The 19,587-nt window shown below is 37.4% G+C and overlaps 1 protein-coding gene and 1 long non-coding RNA gene across 5 annotated transcripts; both read left to right on the forward strand.

The window, feature by feature from the left end:
- Window positions 1-936: 936 nt before the first annotated feature.
- Window positions 937-7,261, forward strand: LOC111197533 (uncharacterized). 3 transcript variants are annotated; one of them, XR_007439159.1, is made up of 6 exons: window positions 937-1,278; window positions 2,087-2,121; window positions 2,413-2,446; window positions 2,888-2,952; window positions 4,543-4,895; window positions 7,112-7,261. It is a non-coding gene; the product is annotated as an uncharacterized LOC111197533 (long non-coding RNA). The 3 variants fall into 3 exon arrangements; XR_007439158.1 differs by having other exon boundaries at window positions 2,090-2,121; XR_007439160.1 differs by having other exon boundaries at window positions 2,090-2,121; window positions 4,546-4,895.
- A 4,791-nt stretch (window positions 7,262-12,052) lies between these two features.
- serbp1a (SERPINE1 mRNA binding protein 1a) lies at window positions 12,053-18,728 on the forward strand. 2 transcript variants are annotated; one of them, XM_007258355.4, is made up of 8 exons: window positions 12,053-12,416; window positions 14,516-14,765; window positions 15,338-15,478; window positions 15,606-15,677; window positions 16,193-16,267; window positions 16,599-16,773; window positions 17,014-17,232; window positions 17,473-18,728. In XM_007258355.4, the coding sequence occupies exons 1-8, from the start codon at window positions 12,161-12,163 to the stop codon at window positions 17,530-17,532; spliced, it is 1,248 nt and encodes a 415-aa protein (XP_007258417.3). In that variant the 5' UTR covers window positions 12,053-12,160; the 3' UTR covers window positions 17,533-18,728. The 2 variants fall into 2 exon arrangements, with proteins under 2 accessions (XP_007258417.3, XP_007258418.3); XM_007258356.4 differs by having other exon boundaries at window positions 15,609-15,677.
- Window positions 18,729-19,587: the final 859 nt, after the last annotated feature.

Here is a 19,587-nt window from a genome sequence, read left to right on the forward strand (position 1 = left end):
CGTCGTAGGAGGAATTTATGTAGCAGCTGTGAGGAGGCAGCTCCACAAACACTGGATCTCCACAAGTGTGAGCCCACGGTAACTCAGCTCTGGGGGCTTGATCCCACCAGTCTGCGCTGCTCTGCATCTCTGCAGGGAAGGAAAAAAACTGGTCCAGTGAAACTTCACTAATCTTCCCAGTGTCTCCCTCACACTGTAACCTGTCCTCTTCATCCTCCTCCTCTTCCTCCTCTAAGCCGCTGAGTTTGGGGTTGCAGAAAGCCCACACCATGCCGCAGAAATACACGAAAAACGTCGACATAACCAGGATCATCAGAGCATAGGACTCGATCATCGCTTCAGTCACAGCGTGAGACATCTCAGCCTCTCTCAGTCAGAGCCGCTGCTCTTAAGACGGGGTAATAAACAAAGTCTCGTGAAGAGAAAATAATGAAGCTGCTAAAATCTGCTACCATAAAGACTCGCAGCAGAAGAGTGACTCCTGAAATGACTCGCATGAGTCGATTCGTATGAAGCGTTTATTAAACTCCCCAGACAGCCTCGTGAATCTTAGCATATATCTCATATTCACATTTAATACGGCATATACCACACATATACCTGCATATACATATAACAAAAAAAGAAAACATTTTAATAAACTGTAATAATAATAACTACTGTACACGATTCACGTTTCCATTCATTTTGCCACATAGCCTAAAAAAACAATTTATACACTAAATATACTTGGCATGTTCTCCACCAGTCTTACACACTGCTTTTGGATAACTTTATGCCACTCCTGGTGCAAAAATTCAAGCAGTTCAGCTTGGTTTGATGGCTTGTGATCATCCATTTTCCTCTTGATTATATTCCAGAGGTATTTAATTTGGTAAAATTTGGTAAAACTCTTCGTTTTTAAGTGGTCTTTTATTTTTTTCCAGAGCTGTATGTCCCCTGATAGCAGACTACTCCGATCCGGATCCGTTTTACCTCCGGCAGATCCGCGCTACAGTCAGGTCTGTTTAGTGGATCTGGTCCGGCTTCACTCCGGGTTCGGGTTATGATTGTGACTCACGTTCAGATCCGTTTTACTGACGGTAAATCCGCATAACAGTCCGTCTCATTTCACGCCTTCCATATGACTTCGGCACGGAGTCAGATACCAGATGTGAGTTCAGTGTCAGCTCAGTGTCGTTTTGCGGATCCGGGCCGCATCGGCGGAGCGGCACAGGAGCGGGAGAAATTCAAACTCAGCGCGAGGACCAACTGCCATCTGCTGAATCTGCGCTTCAGGTGAGTTAACTAGCTAACTAGCTATCAGCGTCATTTAATTACATTTTTTGCTCATTTTTAATCTTGTATATGCTAAAGTTGATTTATCACGTGTATGTTGGATAATATCAATTGTTTTTTTGTGTATTTAATGTTAATTGTTGTCAATTTGTAGGCAAAATTGACAAAAAGCTTCAGTTAACGATACCAGTTAGTTATGCTAGTATTAGCTAGTATAACTAGCTAAGCTAACCAGGCTAACTAGCTGTAATAAACGCTGTTAACTCATTTTGCTCGAGTAACACACCTTTTTTTTTATTAAAATAAACAACTTTAGTTATTCTTAGAACCTTAAATAGTTGTGTTTGGGCTTAATTATAATAAAGCTCGTCAGACGTTTTCCTGCTCCGCCTTAAATCGTGCAGCAATGGCTTACTGACATTGACATATTTAAGCACTGTTTAAGGTGGAGTGGGAAATACAAAGAACCTGGCCAAAAGTAAAAAAAAAAAAGTAATTATAAATTTTATAATTTGTTATAAACACAACTAAGTTACTGTCAATAAAAATATGAGGCTGCATTTAACTTATTATTTTCCAGCATAAACTTTTCCATTCCACCTTAAATTTATTCTCACGTCGTGGCGCACGAAGGAGCTGGCCAGTGTCCATATCAGCAAAATGTGAATCTTTAGAATAATAATTGGGTAATATTTGCTAGCCTAAATCAGCATATGTGTAGAAATATTAAACAATATCTGTTCTGATTTCAACTTAAAAACACCTGTTCAAAGTTACTACAATATATTAATTATATGCATTTGCTTAGTAGGGCTGCTGAGGGCTGGGGACCTGCCAGATAAGGTGAGATACAATTATTTTAGCTAATAAAATGTATGTTTACAGGTTGGATCCACCTAATGCATTTTATGTTTAATATTATGGTAGTCTTGTTTGTTATACAACATATATTATGTTAATAGTTTATTATTAACTAACATGTTTTATGTCACTAACACACTGCTAAGTCAAACTAACTTGTTTATTATAATATTGTGTTGTATTGCAGTACATTTTTAACATTGGGGGAATATAATAAAAAAGGGCATATTAACTTACAATACTGAATGTAATTTTGTTTTGTTTGTTTTTTAGGTGTAATCATTTACCCATCAAATCACCTAACAAGGTAATTAATTCTATTTTCCAGCAGTTCTGTAATTAATTTTGACTTTAAGTCTGTTGATACACGTTTGATTTGATATGTTTGCTCTTAATGTAGCATTTATCCACTTTCTTATTTTAATTGTTTGTTGTGCCACTGCACTAAAAACTTTAAGGGACACTGTAAGATTTTCTTGATTAATTTATATACATTTTTAAAGAAGTAAATTTACAACCATAAAAATTAGTGTTCCACTCCATTGAGCTGTAATATACAGAATAAAAGTGCCCTGCTATCAGAACTTTCTCAGCCTCGTTTCAACACCGGAGGTCAGATCAGACATAAGAGGAATATTATTCAGTGTATTACACCTCAATGGAGTGAAACAGTGATTTTGAAGTTCAGAATAGCTTTTAAGTTTGTGTTTTGTTTTCTGTCTGCGCTTGCTGCATCTCCCCCTCGCAGGATGAGCCTGGATCCTAACAGTACTTGATGCACTGAGCAGTGACATTATACATAGAGTAGTTAAGGTAAGAAATATACATTTCTTTCCTTTTAAAAACATTTGTGTTGTTACGTATAATAACAATTACATCAGGCGTTATCAGATCGAGGTTCAAATTATCAAATCAAATTGTTGGCGGGGACCATTTAAAAAAATCACTGGATATTGGTGTCCGTGCTAACTCTATACCCTTGAGTAAAGTAACCAAGTACTAATATTTCATTACTTTTCATCCCTTTGCTTTATCTTAAATGATTGCCACCTTTTGAACTAAAATAATTCCTAATCAGTTGTCTATTCCTGACTAGAAAACTAAAAATAACAGTTTTAAATGTTTTGCTTTTTTTTAAGCTGGAGAGAACTACTGCAGGATTTCTCCAGACTCACTGTAATTACACATGGTCACCATGACACACTAAATAGGACAGGGGTGTTTTTCCTGAAAGTGATCAATCTTAGCGAATAACAAACAAACTAACGCATGACGTGAGAAAAGAACGAGCCAGTTCTTCAAGTGTTTCCCATAGAGCTTTGCAAAAAGTTCAAAGAGCGTCTTTGTTGACTCCTCCCCTTTGCAATTCCTGTAAATCCTGTATTTCCTTGGGAATTCCATATAAGTGTGTGTATGGTGCAGTAACGACTGGGTTACAGAATGCACAGACTTGGAGTCTGCACACTTGCTAAGACCGTGACCATCACCAGTTGTCTGCAGGAAACCACCTGTAGCATAAAATCAGTGGGCAGTTAGGTGGTACATGGTGGAACTCTGTGGAACTGAGTTGACCTAGAGCAGGGATGGGCAACTTCCATGATGGAGAGGGCCACATTTTTTTCAGCATGACCATTGGAGGGCCACATGACCTCGCACTACAAATGATTTTCAATAAGAACAAATTTTATATGAATTTATATCTGTATGTTTACAGCGCCAACATTTATTAACAACTATTTTCTGCATATTAATGCATTTTAATACGGCAAAAGACAAACCGTTTGCTTAAAAAAAGTGCAAAAAGGTCCTTCATATCAAAGAACAAAAAGTTTGCTTAAAAAACTGATTGCAAATACAGTAGTTCCTCTGTGTAAAATAAGTTCATTATAACAAGTCCTTCATAAGCAACAAGGACAAAACATTTGCTTATAAAAGTGCAAAAGGCATTTGAACTTGTTTATAACAAAGAACAAAAAAGATTTAAAAACTGATTGCAAATAGCTCATTCAATAATAGCAGAAAACTAGACCACAGAGCGCCCGTGCCCGCTATTGTTTGGCAGCGGCGCGCCCTCTAGCGGTCAAAAGTAGAATTACATTATTTTTTTTTTATTATGAAATTATGAAATTATTTTTGATCTATTCGCGGGCCGCACTGAGTGATGACGAGGGCCGTGTGCGGCCCCCGGGCCGCCAGTTGCCCATCCCTGACCTAGAGGCACACATATATACAGTGAGGAAAATGAACACCCTGCGACTTTGCAAGTTCTCTCACTTATAAATCATTGAGGGGTCTGAAATTTTCATCTTTGGTGCATGTCCACCGTGAGAGACATAATAAAAATCCGGAAATCACGATTTATGATTTTTTAAAAATAATTTATTTAATTTACAACTTTCTCAGCAGGATTTGGTATCCGCAAAATGGTTCGAGGTCCTCAGCCCTCGCCTCCCCCAGCACAGAGGAAAACTACCAAGGGCGGTACTCTCATTATAGGAGATTCAATTGTTAGACATTTAAAAGTATCTAAGAGTAATGGCACAATTTCATGTCTTCCAGATGCTTGCATGCTGGTAGTCGGCAAGCGGCTCCCTGGGGCGCATTGCCAAAGCAGGAACCCCGGCACCATCGCCCTCCACGTGGGGATGAGCTTTCGGGAGCGACCGGCCCCGTTCCACAGAGACAGGCTTCTCTCTGTGAACATCGAGGCGGTGCTACGCTGAGACTGACTGTCTCTACCCAGTCACACCAGCCAAGTAGGTTTGTTTGCTGGTATTTCTGCTTGTACTATTTGTATGTCAATTCTTCATAATAGTGTAAATAAAACACGTTATCAAAATAGCTGGAAAATCTGTTTTAACAACTCCATTAGAATTAATACAAACTCGTCTGTCCTTCTGAGTTACAGCAACAACCACATTAAATCGGGGCTGTTAAATATAAGATCGCTGGCACCTAAATCAGTTACTGTAGGTTAAATTATCATTGACAATGCACTCTCTATGAGACATGGGTTAAAACTGATGGATATTTAGCTCTAAATGAGTCCACTTCCCCCAGGTTCTAGCTATTTCATCTACCCATGCAGGACTGGTCAGGGTGGTGGTGTAGTCGTCAGTTATAGGAATAAATCAGAATACAGAGTTTGAAGCTAAGTCATTTGAACTGTTTAACCTTATAGTCGCAGGCCCATCTACTGCCACCAAAACCCAACATTCATTCCTGCTGATAACTATGTACCGTCCTCCAGGACCATATGCAAAATTCACTAAGAAATTCAGTATATTTTTTAGCTGCAGTAGCTCTCAACTCTGACAGAGTTATCATTGTTGGTGACTTTAATATCTATTTTGAAAAGAAACAGGGCCCACTGAGAATAGCATTTAAATCAATTTTGGATGCATTAGCCTTCAATGAGAATGTAATGGGCCCACCTACTGATGTACTGACTCAACTTTTTTTTCATTTGGTGATCGTTTTGGCTATGTTGCAGCCAGGGGAATGCATTTTTGCAGAAAACCTGCTTTTTCATTAAATTTTTGAAATCTAATGTCTTTTACTCTCACGTCATTCATACTCTCTGGACGCATTTTGCACTCTCTGGACATGTTCATGGCAAAAATGTACACACACCTACAAACTGCTCTTAAATCATTATACATCAATATTGTTTTGCTTTTTTTTTTTTCATAAATCAGGATTTTAACCATTTAAATAACTGTTTAATAATTTTATACAGTAATACAGTAAAAATGTGTTTTCAATGGAAGTCAATGGGGCATTTTTGGCCACGAAGGTGTTCAGAGGGAGTATTTGACACTACATAAAAAAATTCTACCAATGCCCCATACATCTAATATTTATTATATGAGAAATAGTACAACTTTTGTGGGGGTTTTTAATGAATAATTAATCATGAATGTAATTAAACTGTCAATTAAAGGGTTAAAATCCTGGAATGTATTAAATATTTGATCATTTTGATCAGGGCTGGATTTGATTAAGTGATTTATGAAAAAATAGCAAAAAAAAATGTATATGAGTATTTTATTGCTGATTTTGTGCATGTACATTTTTGGCAACAAAGGTGTCCAGAGGGTGCAAAATTTAAATCTGGCACTACGTAAAAAAATAATAATGCAATCAAATCAATTTTGTTGCTAATCTTTTACATGTCCAAGACTCTAATAGTCACCAATGCCTCATTTGTCTGCTGTTTGTTTTGTGGAAAATAATTTTTGTGTTTTTTTTTTTTTTTTTTTTTTTTGTTTTTTTTTTTTTTTTGCCAAAATACAACAATAGTTAAAATATTTAAACTGTCATTTAAAGGGTTAAAATCCTGAAAATTATTTAATGTTTGGTAGTTTTGGGTAGAACGGAAGTTGATTAAGTGATTTTATGAAAAAAAAAAGTTTATTTATGTAAAAAAAAAAATATTGATGTATAATGATTTAAGAGCATTTTTTAGGTGCTTGTACATTTTTACCACAAACGTGTCCAGAGGGTGCAAAATTTGAAGGGGGCTTGAGGGTTAACCTGAACATTTATCACCTGGCCGCTTTATTAGCAAAAACACAATTACAACTGCAACAACAAATGCATTTATCAAAAACCGCTGACTTATATTCTATTGTAAATAAAATACAATATAATTTTAAGTACGAGTTAACAAAGTTCTTAGCCTTACAAAGCTTTTGGGAAATGCACCCCAAAGCTATAAGTGCACTTTTTATTTATCTTTCTTTTAATTTTGGGTGCATAATTCCAGTAAAATGGTAATTATTTATTATGTGAAATGGTATAAATGAAAATTAGCTGGCCCCTATTAAATACAGCTGTGACATTTATATATCTTTTAGAAATTTGGTCAAATGAAAAACACTTGTCATTTTAGTACGCTATATTCATTTCTAGCCACTTCTTTTCTGCTGTTTCTGAAATAAAATATTTTCTTATTTTGTCTTTTTTATAGGCTGCACTGTAGTGGTGTTAAGTGTCCAAGAATGCTCTCATCAGTGGAGGCACAGCTGGCTGCAAAAAACGTCTGTGTCTGCATGTTTATATTATGTGAATTAAAAGTGGTTTTATTATTAAAATAATTGTATTAATGCCTGTTGATTTATAAATTGTTTAATTGAAATCAAATTTTATTTAAGTAGCTTAATTAAGTATTGCATTTATAAGTGATGGTATTTTATTTAATTAGCTTAAGTATTGCATTTATAAGTGATGGTATTTTATTGAATTAGCTTAATTAATATTGCATTTATAAGTGATGATATTTTATATAATTAGCTTAATTAAGTATTGCATTTATAAGTGATGGTATTTTATTTTAATTAGCTTAAATATTGCATTTATAAGTGATGGTATTTTATTGAATTAGCTTAATTAATATTGCATTTATAAGTGATGATATTTTATATAATTAGCTTAATTAATATTGCATTTATAAGTGATGATATTTTATATAATTAGCTTAATTAAGTATTGCATTTATAACTGATGGTACTTTCATTAATTAGCTTAATTAAGTATTGCATATATAAGTTATGGTATTTTATTTAATTAGCTTAATTAAGTATTGCATTTATAATTATTGTATTTCATTTAGCTAACCTAATTAAGGATTGCATTTACAACTAATGTTTTTTTATTATATTATTTAAATATTGCATTTGTAATTTAATGTACTGTATTAAACTCTTTTAATTTATCAATGTAAAAAAAGAAGTCAAATAGCTTAGTGCTCTTTCTTTACTACTTTTATTTTGAAATATGTCATTATAATCATTAATAAGTAGGCTGGGGAACGTGAAAAGGCCGTGGCTTGGCCGTAGCTAATACGGAACTAATCCGGGGCTGATCCAGATCTGGTCCAGATCTGTAACGGACCTGTTCCAGCGAGTGTAACGGTAAGCGGATCCGGCGCGGATCCGGCCCATATTCGGTCTAAAGGAACACCTGAAACGCTTGGTCTGGACTGGTGCTGGCACAGTATCTTTTTGACTCCGTAAAACGGATCCGTGACGGTTTTGGCCCGTTGTGCATCTGGACCCCGGCCCAGAACCGTTTTACGGATCCGGCGCGGAACTTGTGATAGACTCGGCCCGGATCCGGCCAGAATGCTTTTTGCTATCTGGGTCTCATATTCACATCTGATACTGATCACATATATACCAGCATTATTATTTCATTCATTTTATTCACTCAAAACATTTTTATTAAGCCAAAAGAAAGATTTTATTGTAATTGTAATTGTAATAATAACTACTGCACACAATTCACAGGTTTTCAACAATTTTGCTTTTTTTCCCCCAATATTTATTTCATAAAGTACATAGCCTAAATGTATTTATGTCTTTTTGCAATACTATAATTAAAAATCATTTATTGAACTTTTGAAACATTTTAAAGCTCACCTTCCGTCGTTTTTTCTTTCATTTTAAAATGTCTAGTTGTGGTCTCTAGTATGAATGAATGACATGTGAGCCGTTTTTGTAAAAAAAAAAAAGTGCTCAGGTGTCTCTGTATAGCTCTTTTTTAATGGACTGTTTTAGGGGTGTGTCCAAAATGACCGGATTCCAGCTTTGTCCATGAATATTCATACATGCAAACAGTATGCAAATATCTCTCCTCTGATTGGCTAGGAGCACTGCGACGCCCCTCCACCACTCTGCCGCTCACTGCCTCCCACCTCCTAACTGATGAGCGGTGATGTTGCGTCGCTTCAGCTCCGCCTCTGGGAGTTTCTCGAGCCAAGGTGGGCTGGTCTGTGAGTTTCTGCCTACGTAGGCAGAAAGATAATTCAAAATTCACCCGTTTTTCGGAGGGGGGGGGGGGAGGGGGGATTTCTTTGCTTAGCTCCTGCAGACAATGGGGGCTGCAAAACAGTTTAATGTGCAGGTGTACACATTCAACTCGGAGAGACCTACTGTATTCCACAAAAAACAAGAAAAATCGGATTTTCGCGGAAGGTGAGCTTTAACTAAATGAGTTTGGATTGCATCATCAAAAACGTCATTGTTTGGTATAAGTTGTTCAGTACCCTTTTAACATAAGGCTGCTTTATAAAAGGTTTATAAATAGTTTACAAAAGAGTTATAAATTAAGTTGAAAATACTTTAAAAACATTAATACACACTTAGAACACAAACAGAAAAAAACAACAGTTTAACACATTTAATAAAATAATACAGAAAGTTGGTTTAGTCATTGAATGTGTTATTATAATAAAGTTATTTTAATTTAATAATGTTAATGCTGAATGATGGATAAGACAAAGTAAGTTAAGCATCTAGTAAGATCTGAGATTTAACCGTACAAACCAATGTGGTATCACTATTTGATACACGGAAGCCACTGTTGCCTTTTTTAATAAACTCCTTTGTACACTATCTTTTAAACCCTTTATAAAGGAACCTTATTGTAAAGTGGTACGATTTTTTCAGCGTTTTCACATACTTAGCTGAACACCAAAAGTGCTTTTTTTTTGCATTTTCAAACAAATTATTTTGTTTTATTTGCTGTATAAATAAAGCAAGTGAATTTTGTTGGGGAATTTGGTTAAAATATGCAGTTTTACAAGCATACTTACAGCCCTGTTATTTGACCTCAGAATAAAATATGCTGGTGGGCACTGAAGAAAACTGGAGAGCTCTGCTGGTTTTGCATAAAATAGACTAGCCCATCCTTGCATAGCATTTAACACTGTAACAAGAACTTTTGCAGTTATTTTTAAATGAAACTGCCGTGCTAAAAATCCAGCTCAAGACCAGCTGGTCAACCAGAAAAAAATGCCCTATGCTGCGCTTTGACTAGATATTGACCAGCTTAGGGTATGTTTTCTCTAGACGACCAGCTGGATTAACTTTATGTTTAAAAAAGTTAATGTTACCATTTAGACTTTTTACCTTGTTTTCATATTCTTGCAAAGTACACGCTGCTTTTAACCTCAAATACGATACAGAACATTACACATTAGAACAACCATGGCAAATTACATCACACTTAAAATTACAACTATTTTATAATACTTTTTTCCTGGATATATTTTTAAAATATTGAAAAGCTAAAAATAAGAACCTACAGCAGAGTTCACCAATCTTATTTTCAAAGGGCTGGTGTGGCTAAGCACACTTGCTCCTACCTGTTTAATCACCTGGTCCCAGCCTTTAAACAGTTGGGTAAATGTATAGGGTGTGCTTATGCTTGGTTGGAATGAAGACCAGCAGTCACACCAGCAATATGCAGATTATATTGGTGACCTCTGTTATACAGCATGTGCTCATTTCTGTTAAAAGGTGCATAAGTGAAATGGTATAAGCAAAGATTTTATTTTTAAGGATTAAGGCATTAAAATAAACGTATTACTAAACAAGAAAACAATGATAGGTTTGTGCCTGTTTTTACTAAAATAGGATCCAAGTGCAGTGTTTGTTATCAGTGTTCCAGCACCTAGCACCTCTGGTTCTTAACTAAAGAAGGACACACCAGATATCAAATGTTGTAGCTGATCAACTGCATCTGGGGTAAGTGATAAAGAACCAGAAAGCTTCAGGCTTTCTGTTCTTTGGCTTTTGTAGGAGTCAGCTGCAAAAAACAACACAAAGAGCTGTCAAACAAAACAAGCAGTGTTTGTAAGCTGAATAAAACATGGCACAGGCACTGGAAATAATAAGATCAGGGATTTAAAAATGTGTTGTACAATAGACTATTGTGCCTAACAGTGACCACACAGGTTAGCTTGGGAAAGCATATTGAATATGGCACTCTAGAGTTTCTTTATGTAATGTAGTTGAAGGAGTGTCATGGTTAAGGCATGCATGGAAACCTCAGGAATTGGTTTACGCCTCATAACTGACATGGCAAAAGTGCAGCAGCTTAACATTAAGCAAATGCCACATATATCCTTATGAGGCAACCAGGAGTTTCTAAAAATGGACATTTCTATTTTTGATTTTTAAGACTGTTAAGACACTGTCAAAGCTACATAATTAATGCAAAGAAATTCGGCAAATATATATTTTTATTTAAAATACCATTGCCTAGTTCATGTAAATACAAAATACAGAAGCCCATTCCCACCATTTAAAATAAATTGATAAATAAATAAATTTAAAAAGGTAACCCAAAGGACCATGACATATGTGCCACAGACCCTATATATTACATATATGAATTGCTATGTTATTATTTTGATATACTAATTTATGGCTTTGTGATACTGAGTCATTATTATCAACTTCTTCTCTCGATATTTTGATTTTACCCAATTATTTCAAGACACTGTGAGTCATCATGCATATATGTGATCATTTTCAGGTAGAAAAACAATATTTTAAAAACCATTGCATAGTTCATGTTAATACAAAGTACAGAAGCCTATTACAACCATATAAAAGTAATTGACCCAGACACTTTACACTTTACAACACTCTATCCTTCACATTAACTCATGAAGTCCCTAAGTGACTCCACTTACATGGAACTAATTTTCTAATAGAAAACCAATATTTATAGAAGATTTCTCTCTTTTATAGATACTTTATAAATATCTTAAAATGCTGTATTCCTCTGTGATTAAAATAATAAAAAAAAACCACTACACTACACTACACTACCACACATTAAAATGCCTGTTTTGACTGAAGTATCTACGTATCTAAGTATAATATATTACTAGCTATATCATTGCAAAACTAAAGTGTTGAACGTATAAACTGGGCTTTCTAAATTATATATGCAATTATACAAACATTGAGATATTTAAACACCACTGCTTTAAATGCTATGTACTGTTTGTAGTAGTGCATTTTGTATAACAGCTGCACGTGTTTGACTGGTGTCAGGCCGTTTCGAACTACAACTCCCAGCAGCCCCGGCAGCAAGGTCCCGGATGTCTTCCACGCCGGAAGAGAAGCGAAAGTCTTTTTCCCAGCCATCTTGTGGCCTTTACTAGCGAGCTGTTCGCACCAAGCCTCGTAGAATCGGAGGAGAATCCTGCTGAAGGGGCGCCATCATGCCCGGACATCTGCAAGAAGGCTTCGGCTGTGTCGTAACCAATCGGTTCGACCAGTTATTTGATGATGAAGAGGATCCGTTCGAGTTATTAAAGCAGGCAGAAACCAAGAAGAAGGACGCGCCCGCCCCGGGGGCCGCCAAGAGCGCGGCTCAGGCTGCCAAGCAGCCCAAGAAAGAGTCCCAGAAAGACAGGAGAGCCCCTCTTCCAGACAAGAAAGAGGAGCCACAGGCGCCTGTCCCCCTGAAGAAGGAAGGTGAGGAAGGGAGCTGAGAGTTCACCTGTCTGCCGGGAGAGTGTGCTTTTCTCCGGCTCTCGGGGAGTGAGTGCAGGTTGAGCACCATGAGGTCACGCATCCAGCAACAGCAGCACGTTTGTGTTTGTGATCTGACACAATAGAAAGCCTCGTGTGCAGCGGGCAAAACTAGCTGTTTGCGGCTCTTTTTGATGCTACACGGCCTGTTGAAACCTGTTGCTGCAGAAGAGCCAAGCTCACGAGGGTAGTGATGGCCTTTTGGTCGTGATCGTGCTGTCTGTCATGCCTGGGGAGCAAGTTTAGCTAACCTAGTTAACACTAGTTAACCTTGCTTTGTATATACAGTTAACGTTAGACTATTAAGTGTGGGTTAATAGTTAGCTAACGTGATCTCCATCGAGCTTTTAATACATTTTATAAGACACTGTGTACTGTTAGCTAATTAACACGAATAGTGTGGATATACTGTGTAGTTAGCTAGCTGTGTATTTTGCACACTGCTGTCAGGCCTGGGTTCAGCCCTGTTGGAGATGGCGGGGCGCGCTTTGGAGATAACCGCGATATGAGCGGGCGGATCAGCGCAAACAGACAAACCTCGTGGTTGGAGAGCAGCAGTGAGCGGGTTAGCCAGGCTAACCGGCTATTAGACACATGCGAATAGTTAATCTAGTATTTTCCCACATTTTCATGTTCAACCCTTTTAGTAAAAAGCCCCTAAACACGAAGGTACTTTCCATTTTTCCACAAAGCAGTTACTTAGCTAGCCTAGTTTATCTTTTCTCTTTATTTTTTGCGAAGGTGAGGCGTGCAAATTTGACTAGCTAACTTAGCGTTAGCTGAGCTAGCTGGTTAAATGGAAAGCTAACCTAACCAATTAAGTAGCTAGTTGGCTAGCTAGCTAACTTAACCTAGCTTCCTGGCTTCATGTTAGCTGTTAGCTAGCATTACCACCATTCTAGAAAAGCAGTTTTCACGTGGAATAAATATTCTCATTTTATGTTCTCAATAGTTTATAATAATTTCCATTGTTAGGCCTCCATTCCAGAGGGTTCTCACTAGAGAAACTGAAACATTATCAGATTCTTATTTTCTGGTGGAATCATTATTTTAAATTCATGTTCTTAATAGTTTTTAATCATTTGCAGTGTTGTGCCTCCACTCTTAATGGCTTACACTAGAGAAACAAACATTATCAGCTATTACTCATATCTTTAGATGGAATAAATATTGTAATTTCATGTTTCTAGAGGGTTTTAATCATTTTCAGTGTTTGCCTCCAGAAACAAACATTATCAGCTATCATAACTCATTTTCAGATGGAGTAAATATTTAAATTATAGGTTTTGAATAGTTTTTAAACATTTCCAACATTTAAACATTTTCACACTAGAGAAACTAAAACGGTATCAGCTATTATTATTCATATTTTTAGACAGAATAATTATTGTAATTTTATGTTTTCTGAGGGTTTTTAGTAATTTCTAGTGTTGTGCCTCCACTCTGAGGACTCACACGCATGTTGGGTGAGGGGAGGGTGGGAGGGAGGGCAGTCAGACAGGTGCAGCTCCACTGTGCTGCTATTTTGGTAGCTAGAGAATCAGGATCAGCAGGAGGTGCCTTTCCAGGCACTACACTAGTGGTGCTCCATTATAAACTAGCCAGTTTACCATTTTATTGTGGCTAGCTATGCTGACAGTGGGTGTATGGCCTTTTTAAAACCAGTTCTTCATTCAGTAAGTGGCCCAAATAAAATGCTCCGCTGAGCATGCACCGTTTTTCAGAGTAGTTACTTAAGCCATTGGTCCCCTTGTGTTGAAGATTAAAGCAGTAATAAGAGTGGAGACAGTAGATGTTTGCTTTGCTAATGTGTATTTACATTTAATTAATTAATTCCTCCCGCATTGTGTTATAGCTGCACAATATAGGATATGCCGTTTAGCTAGATAATTTTGTCATATATACTGGTGAGTTAATTATTTAGTTTTAATTAGATACTTTCCCCCCTAAAACAAAACAAGCAAAACAAAAAGAGGGGGGAGGGGTTGTGAGGTAATGTATTTGTGTTGTGCTCGACTGAGTTACTTTTGTCTGTGTTTCAGGCATGAGGCGAATGGGTCGCCGCCCAGAGCAGCAAGGTCAGCATGGTCAGCAGGGCTCCCAGCAGCATCAGGGGGGTCAGGGCGAGGGTCGGCCTCAGGGAGAAGGGAGGCCTCAGGGCGAGGGTCGGCCTCAGGGCGAGGGTCGGCCTCAGGGAGAAAGGCGGCCTGACAGGAGGCCTCCACGTGAGCGCAGACCGGACAGACCTGCTGATGAGAAGCCAGCTGAGGGCGGAGAGTTCTCTGTGGAAAAGTGAGTGATGCAGACACACACATGTGTTCTTAAAACCGTATTATGGGAAAAGTGTTTTAAAACTATTAGGCCTACGTTTTCATGTGTAACTTCGTGTTAAATTCAAATGCTTGTTAAATTAAAATTACATTCTGCAAATCAGTGTTTGGGTTTTTAATTTAAGTGCAGTTATTATTTATATTATACTGCTTATTATACTTCAGTTTACGAGGGTATTCATTACTTAGACCACACACAATGTGGAAATAAGTTTTTGGCTTAAGTGAAGTTAGCTCAAAACATTGCTGGACATTAAATTAAGCAGTATTAGATAAGTTTAAATTATGATTAATTGTTGAGGCTATTTTAATATCAAGCACATTCTACAATGTTTCAACTTTCTTACCCTTGCCCATTTCACGAAGTGCAAAGAGTTTCCACACTTAGCGTCCTGCATCATTGAAAAGTTTAAATAAGTTTTATGAAGTCTGTCATTATTATTATTATTATTATTAAGTAAAATTTGTTTTATGTTTACTTTGCAAAAGTAATAAGCTAAATTAAGATTCACATGTGTAATCTGTTCTTTCAAGGACTGGTGGAGAGAGGCCATTCAGAGGTCGTGGAGGCGGCAGAGGTGGACGTGGAGGACGAGGCAGAGGTGTTGGCCGAAGTGATGGATTTGACGTGCGCGGCAAACGGGAATTTGACAGGCACAGCGGCAGTGATCGTTCGTAAGTGATTCCAGTGCTGATTTCAGTGACATCTAATGTCTTTAAAGCTCTTCATCTGTTGCTCAGGTAGATTACTGTCTAACTATAGTGTCAGTATCTCAAAACTAAATGTGAATTTTTGTTTCAGCAGCCTGAAAGCAGAGGAGAAGCGAGGAGGCAGTGGATCTCACAACTGGGGTACTGTCAAGGATGAATTGAGGTAAGTACAGACAAAGAATGATAGTTTTGAACGTGGTTATCGTTATTGTGGGCTCACGTAAAAGATTTAGTAAAACTTATAGTTAATGTAAATGGATGTGTATTTAGACCGTTAAAGAAACAAAAGTTAGCTAGATACAGTTCAACAGCCAAGATGTGTGGTGTCTGATTTTGGTTTAGAATGAGATGCTAGACAAATACTGCTTTAAAGAAAACACATTTCTCTCATTAATTATAGCACTTTTCTTTGCTTATAAATGTAAATGTGTGCAATAGTCTTTTTTGGCATTTGTTCTTGAGGTAATTCACAGTTATGGTCCAGTGTTTGCTAGTAATGTCAGGTACCAGATACGTCTTGGCTGATTGACTGCACATGGGGTCAGAATAAATTAGAATAAGTACACAATTAAGTATACATTAATGCTTGCATAAATCAAAAATGCTTTAACAAACTGTCTGATTATACAATATAATATAAATGTTGAAGAAAACAAAATGTCTTCTTTCTTTCTACAGTGAGCTTGACCAGTCAAATGTCACGGAGGACACCCATGAGGGAGAAGAGCACCCACCTGCTGACTCTGAGAACAAGTATGTGTAGAATTATTATTTTTTTACTATATTGTAGCTACCATGCAAATACATTGTATCAGCTTTACTGGAAAGGGAAAAGCACCAAATTAACAAAATTACAATTTTAACCTCAGGGTTTTTTTTTTTTTACAAAGTAAAACGAAACAATGCAGCAATCATTGTGTGGCACGCTTTAGCTCTGTTTTTCTGTTCTGAGGATGTGTATTTTTGGGGATATTTGGGTTTTTAAAAGGTAGACATCCTTAACAGAAACAGAGCTGCTGTTGCTGGGATGCATTTATAAACTGGTCTGTAATCAGTTACTCACTGACCTGTTGTGATCTCTCAGGGAAAATGAGGCTGAAGAGGTGAAAGAGGAGGAGCCTAAGGAAATGACTCTGGATGAATGGAAGGCCCAGCAGGATAAAGAGAGAGCCAAGGTCTCAGACTTCAAAATTCGTAAAGCCAACGAGGGAACTGACTGGAAGAAGGGGTTCCTGCTGCATAAATCTAAGGCCAAGGATGTAAGTTTAATCTTTAATTTTGTAAGATTTTAAAATGAACACATGCACATGCGTGTTGAGCTTTGAAGGAAAGGAATTAAGGGGGGTTGGAATTTTGTCTGATTGTTAACAAAAGACTCACTGACTGTTGTAAAAGCCATTACATTTAATTGTTTGAATCAGTACAGAATGTATGCAGATTCTTCAAAATTTTAATGATTTTGCATAATTTAAAATGATGATTTTATTCCGACTCACCAGGCTCCTGCTGATGATGAATCTGGTGATCACCACTTCCGTAAGCCAGCCAATGACATCACGTCCCAGCTGGAGATTAACTTTGGGGACCTTGGCCGCCCTGGACGTGGCCGTGGTGGCCAACGTGGAGGAAGAGGAGGCCGTGGAGCTGCTGCAGCTGCTGGTGGTGGTGGTGGTGGTGGTGGAATTGCAAGACCACCTCGTGAGCGCAGGCCAGATAAGGTGAGCTTAATTTTGTTTGTTATATCATTTCATATAATGCCAGGTAGGTAGTGTATTTATTATATTGGCTAATTGTGTAAGGAATTAGCCTAAACAAGGAACAATCTTGTACAAATTATACTGTAGAAAAGCAATTAAAGGAGGCGCATGACAATCTCAGTGTAATACAGTGCACTTTACTGAAATACTGTGAACCGCATCTTCACAAGTTCTGTCTTTTTTTTTTTTTTTTTTTTCCAGGCAACCGGAGGTTCTGTCCCCGATGTGGATGACCCGGAGGCCTTCCCGGCCCTGGCTTAAGCTGCCGATTGGTAGCTATGATCAGCCATGCCACTGAGCCCCCTTCCCAGGGCCCTTCGCTACGAGGCTTGCATGCTAATGGATCCTTCAGCAGATGAAATGATGGAAGACTGTCATCCATCCCATTCACCCCCTGAGGACTGAATTTTACTTGTTTTAGAAAAAAAAGGAAAAAATCTTACAAAAAAAAAGGAAGGACTTCTTGCTACTCAGAAGCAAATTATTGGTAGAGGTTTTGTATTCAGTATGAGGTAGCAGGGATGTTTTCATACAGTATTTTTTTTCAGAGGTTATGCATTCATGAATACTTTTTGTACTGCTGCTTGAAAATATGCGTTTCCAAATAGGTGTGAAGAGTGCATCAGTTGGCTTGTGGTGGCCCTTGGCTTGCTTTCTTCTTATGCCTTAGACACACTCTCTTCCTCTCCTTAGGGATCACTCACAGGTGTCTGCTCAGAATACCGGACTTTAAAGTGTTCTGTCTTTAAAATGTTGTGTACATTTTGGAGCGAGATTTGAAGTCCCTGTGTATACGGTAGGCTGTGTGTTTGGCCAGAGTACTACAGAGGTTAGCATTCTTCTTTTTTGTCTTTCTTTGTGAGTTGAACTCTGGTTAGAAGTGCTAAACTCTGCAGGACTTTGGCTTGGAAGGAACCTGGTTTGTGAACCCTGCAGTAGGCCTTTAACAGATTCGATTATGTCTTGAATGAAGTAACAAGAAATTTAATTTGTAGCTTGATGCCAAAATATTTGATTATACCTTCATCATGGCTATTGATAATCCTCTGAAAAGAGTAGTCATGTATCTCAAATGTGATGTTTGTAAAATGACCATTATGAGAATGGTTTCTATTCACAATATTCAGGTTGCTCTGAGGATAATAATGCACTCATTTAATGCCCTAGGAGTTTTTTCCTTTTTTTTAAGTCGAGTTTACACTGTGCACTCCTGTTTACTGATACCAATATGAATAAGTTAATATTTTAATACAGCAGTCTGTATTTAAATCAGTTTTAATTTCAATATTTCATTTTCTTTCTGCCCCATTGCTTTGTAGAACAGCACTACTGCGTAGATGTCCTGAAAGAAATACTAGTTGTTCAATGTGGAACAACTGTGTGCTATGAAAATGTGTGAATTCTAACCCTGCTATTATTCAGACCTCTGTCCATAATTAAAAGATGGTCTATTCATATTGAGTGGTTGTGTGTGAACTTAATGAGAGGTTTTCAACATGTACAGAATATCAGCACTAATCTTACCGTTACTCAATTAATTATGAAGGGGAAGGTTTGGTCCTGGGTCAAAACCCTTGAACTTAGACTAAATTTATTTTTCATGATTCAGCCAGGGTGGTTGGTACTTTTCGACAGTTGGAGTACTCAAACTGCATGTAATTAGGAAACAATATTTTAAAGGCTGGCCCGATTGTTGTATGATGTATTTTTATACATGTAATGGGAATTTTCTTGCCATTGTGTGTATATAAAAGGTGCCATATACATTGACCGATGCAGCCTATGTTAATGGGATAAAGAGCTATTAGAAAAGGGTCACAGATTTACTGACTCAAACATCATAACCTCTTGATGGGTTGGGTATGGGAGGCTGTTTAATGGTAAAGATGGTTATGCTATTAGGATGAGTACTCCTGTGGCAGCTGCTTGAGCTTAAGGTCATCATGCCCAAAATAGCTCAAAGCAGAAGCTACCAAGTTCTCATGAGTTTACTCCTCACTTACAGTACCTTTTATTCATTATTACAGCAAGTCAAAGCTCTCTGCTAAAACTGCTTGCATGCTGGCTAGACGGGCAAAGCAACCCTTGCCAACTGTGTTAAGCATGGGGTATGTGGCAGCCAGTGTTATAAAAAACATATCCATGGGTACATAAAACAATGCAGGAGTTTACTTATATCTCAGACAATGATACAAAATCACTATGAAGTACTTGTATTAATGCAAGAAATTTTGATAGCTTGCACCATCCTTTGACGTTAGCATTACTGAAAATCTGCATCAGTCAATCCAGGAATATCTTGCAACTAAATGTGCA

Source organism: Astyanax mexicanus, chromosome 5 (genome assembly GCF_023375975.1).
Source record: "Astyanax mexicanus isolate ESR-SI-001 chromosome 5, AstMex3_surface, whole genome shotgun sequence".
Lineage (NCBI taxonomy): Eukaryota > Metazoa > Chordata > Actinopteri > Characiformes > Acestrorhamphidae > Astyanax > Astyanax mexicanus.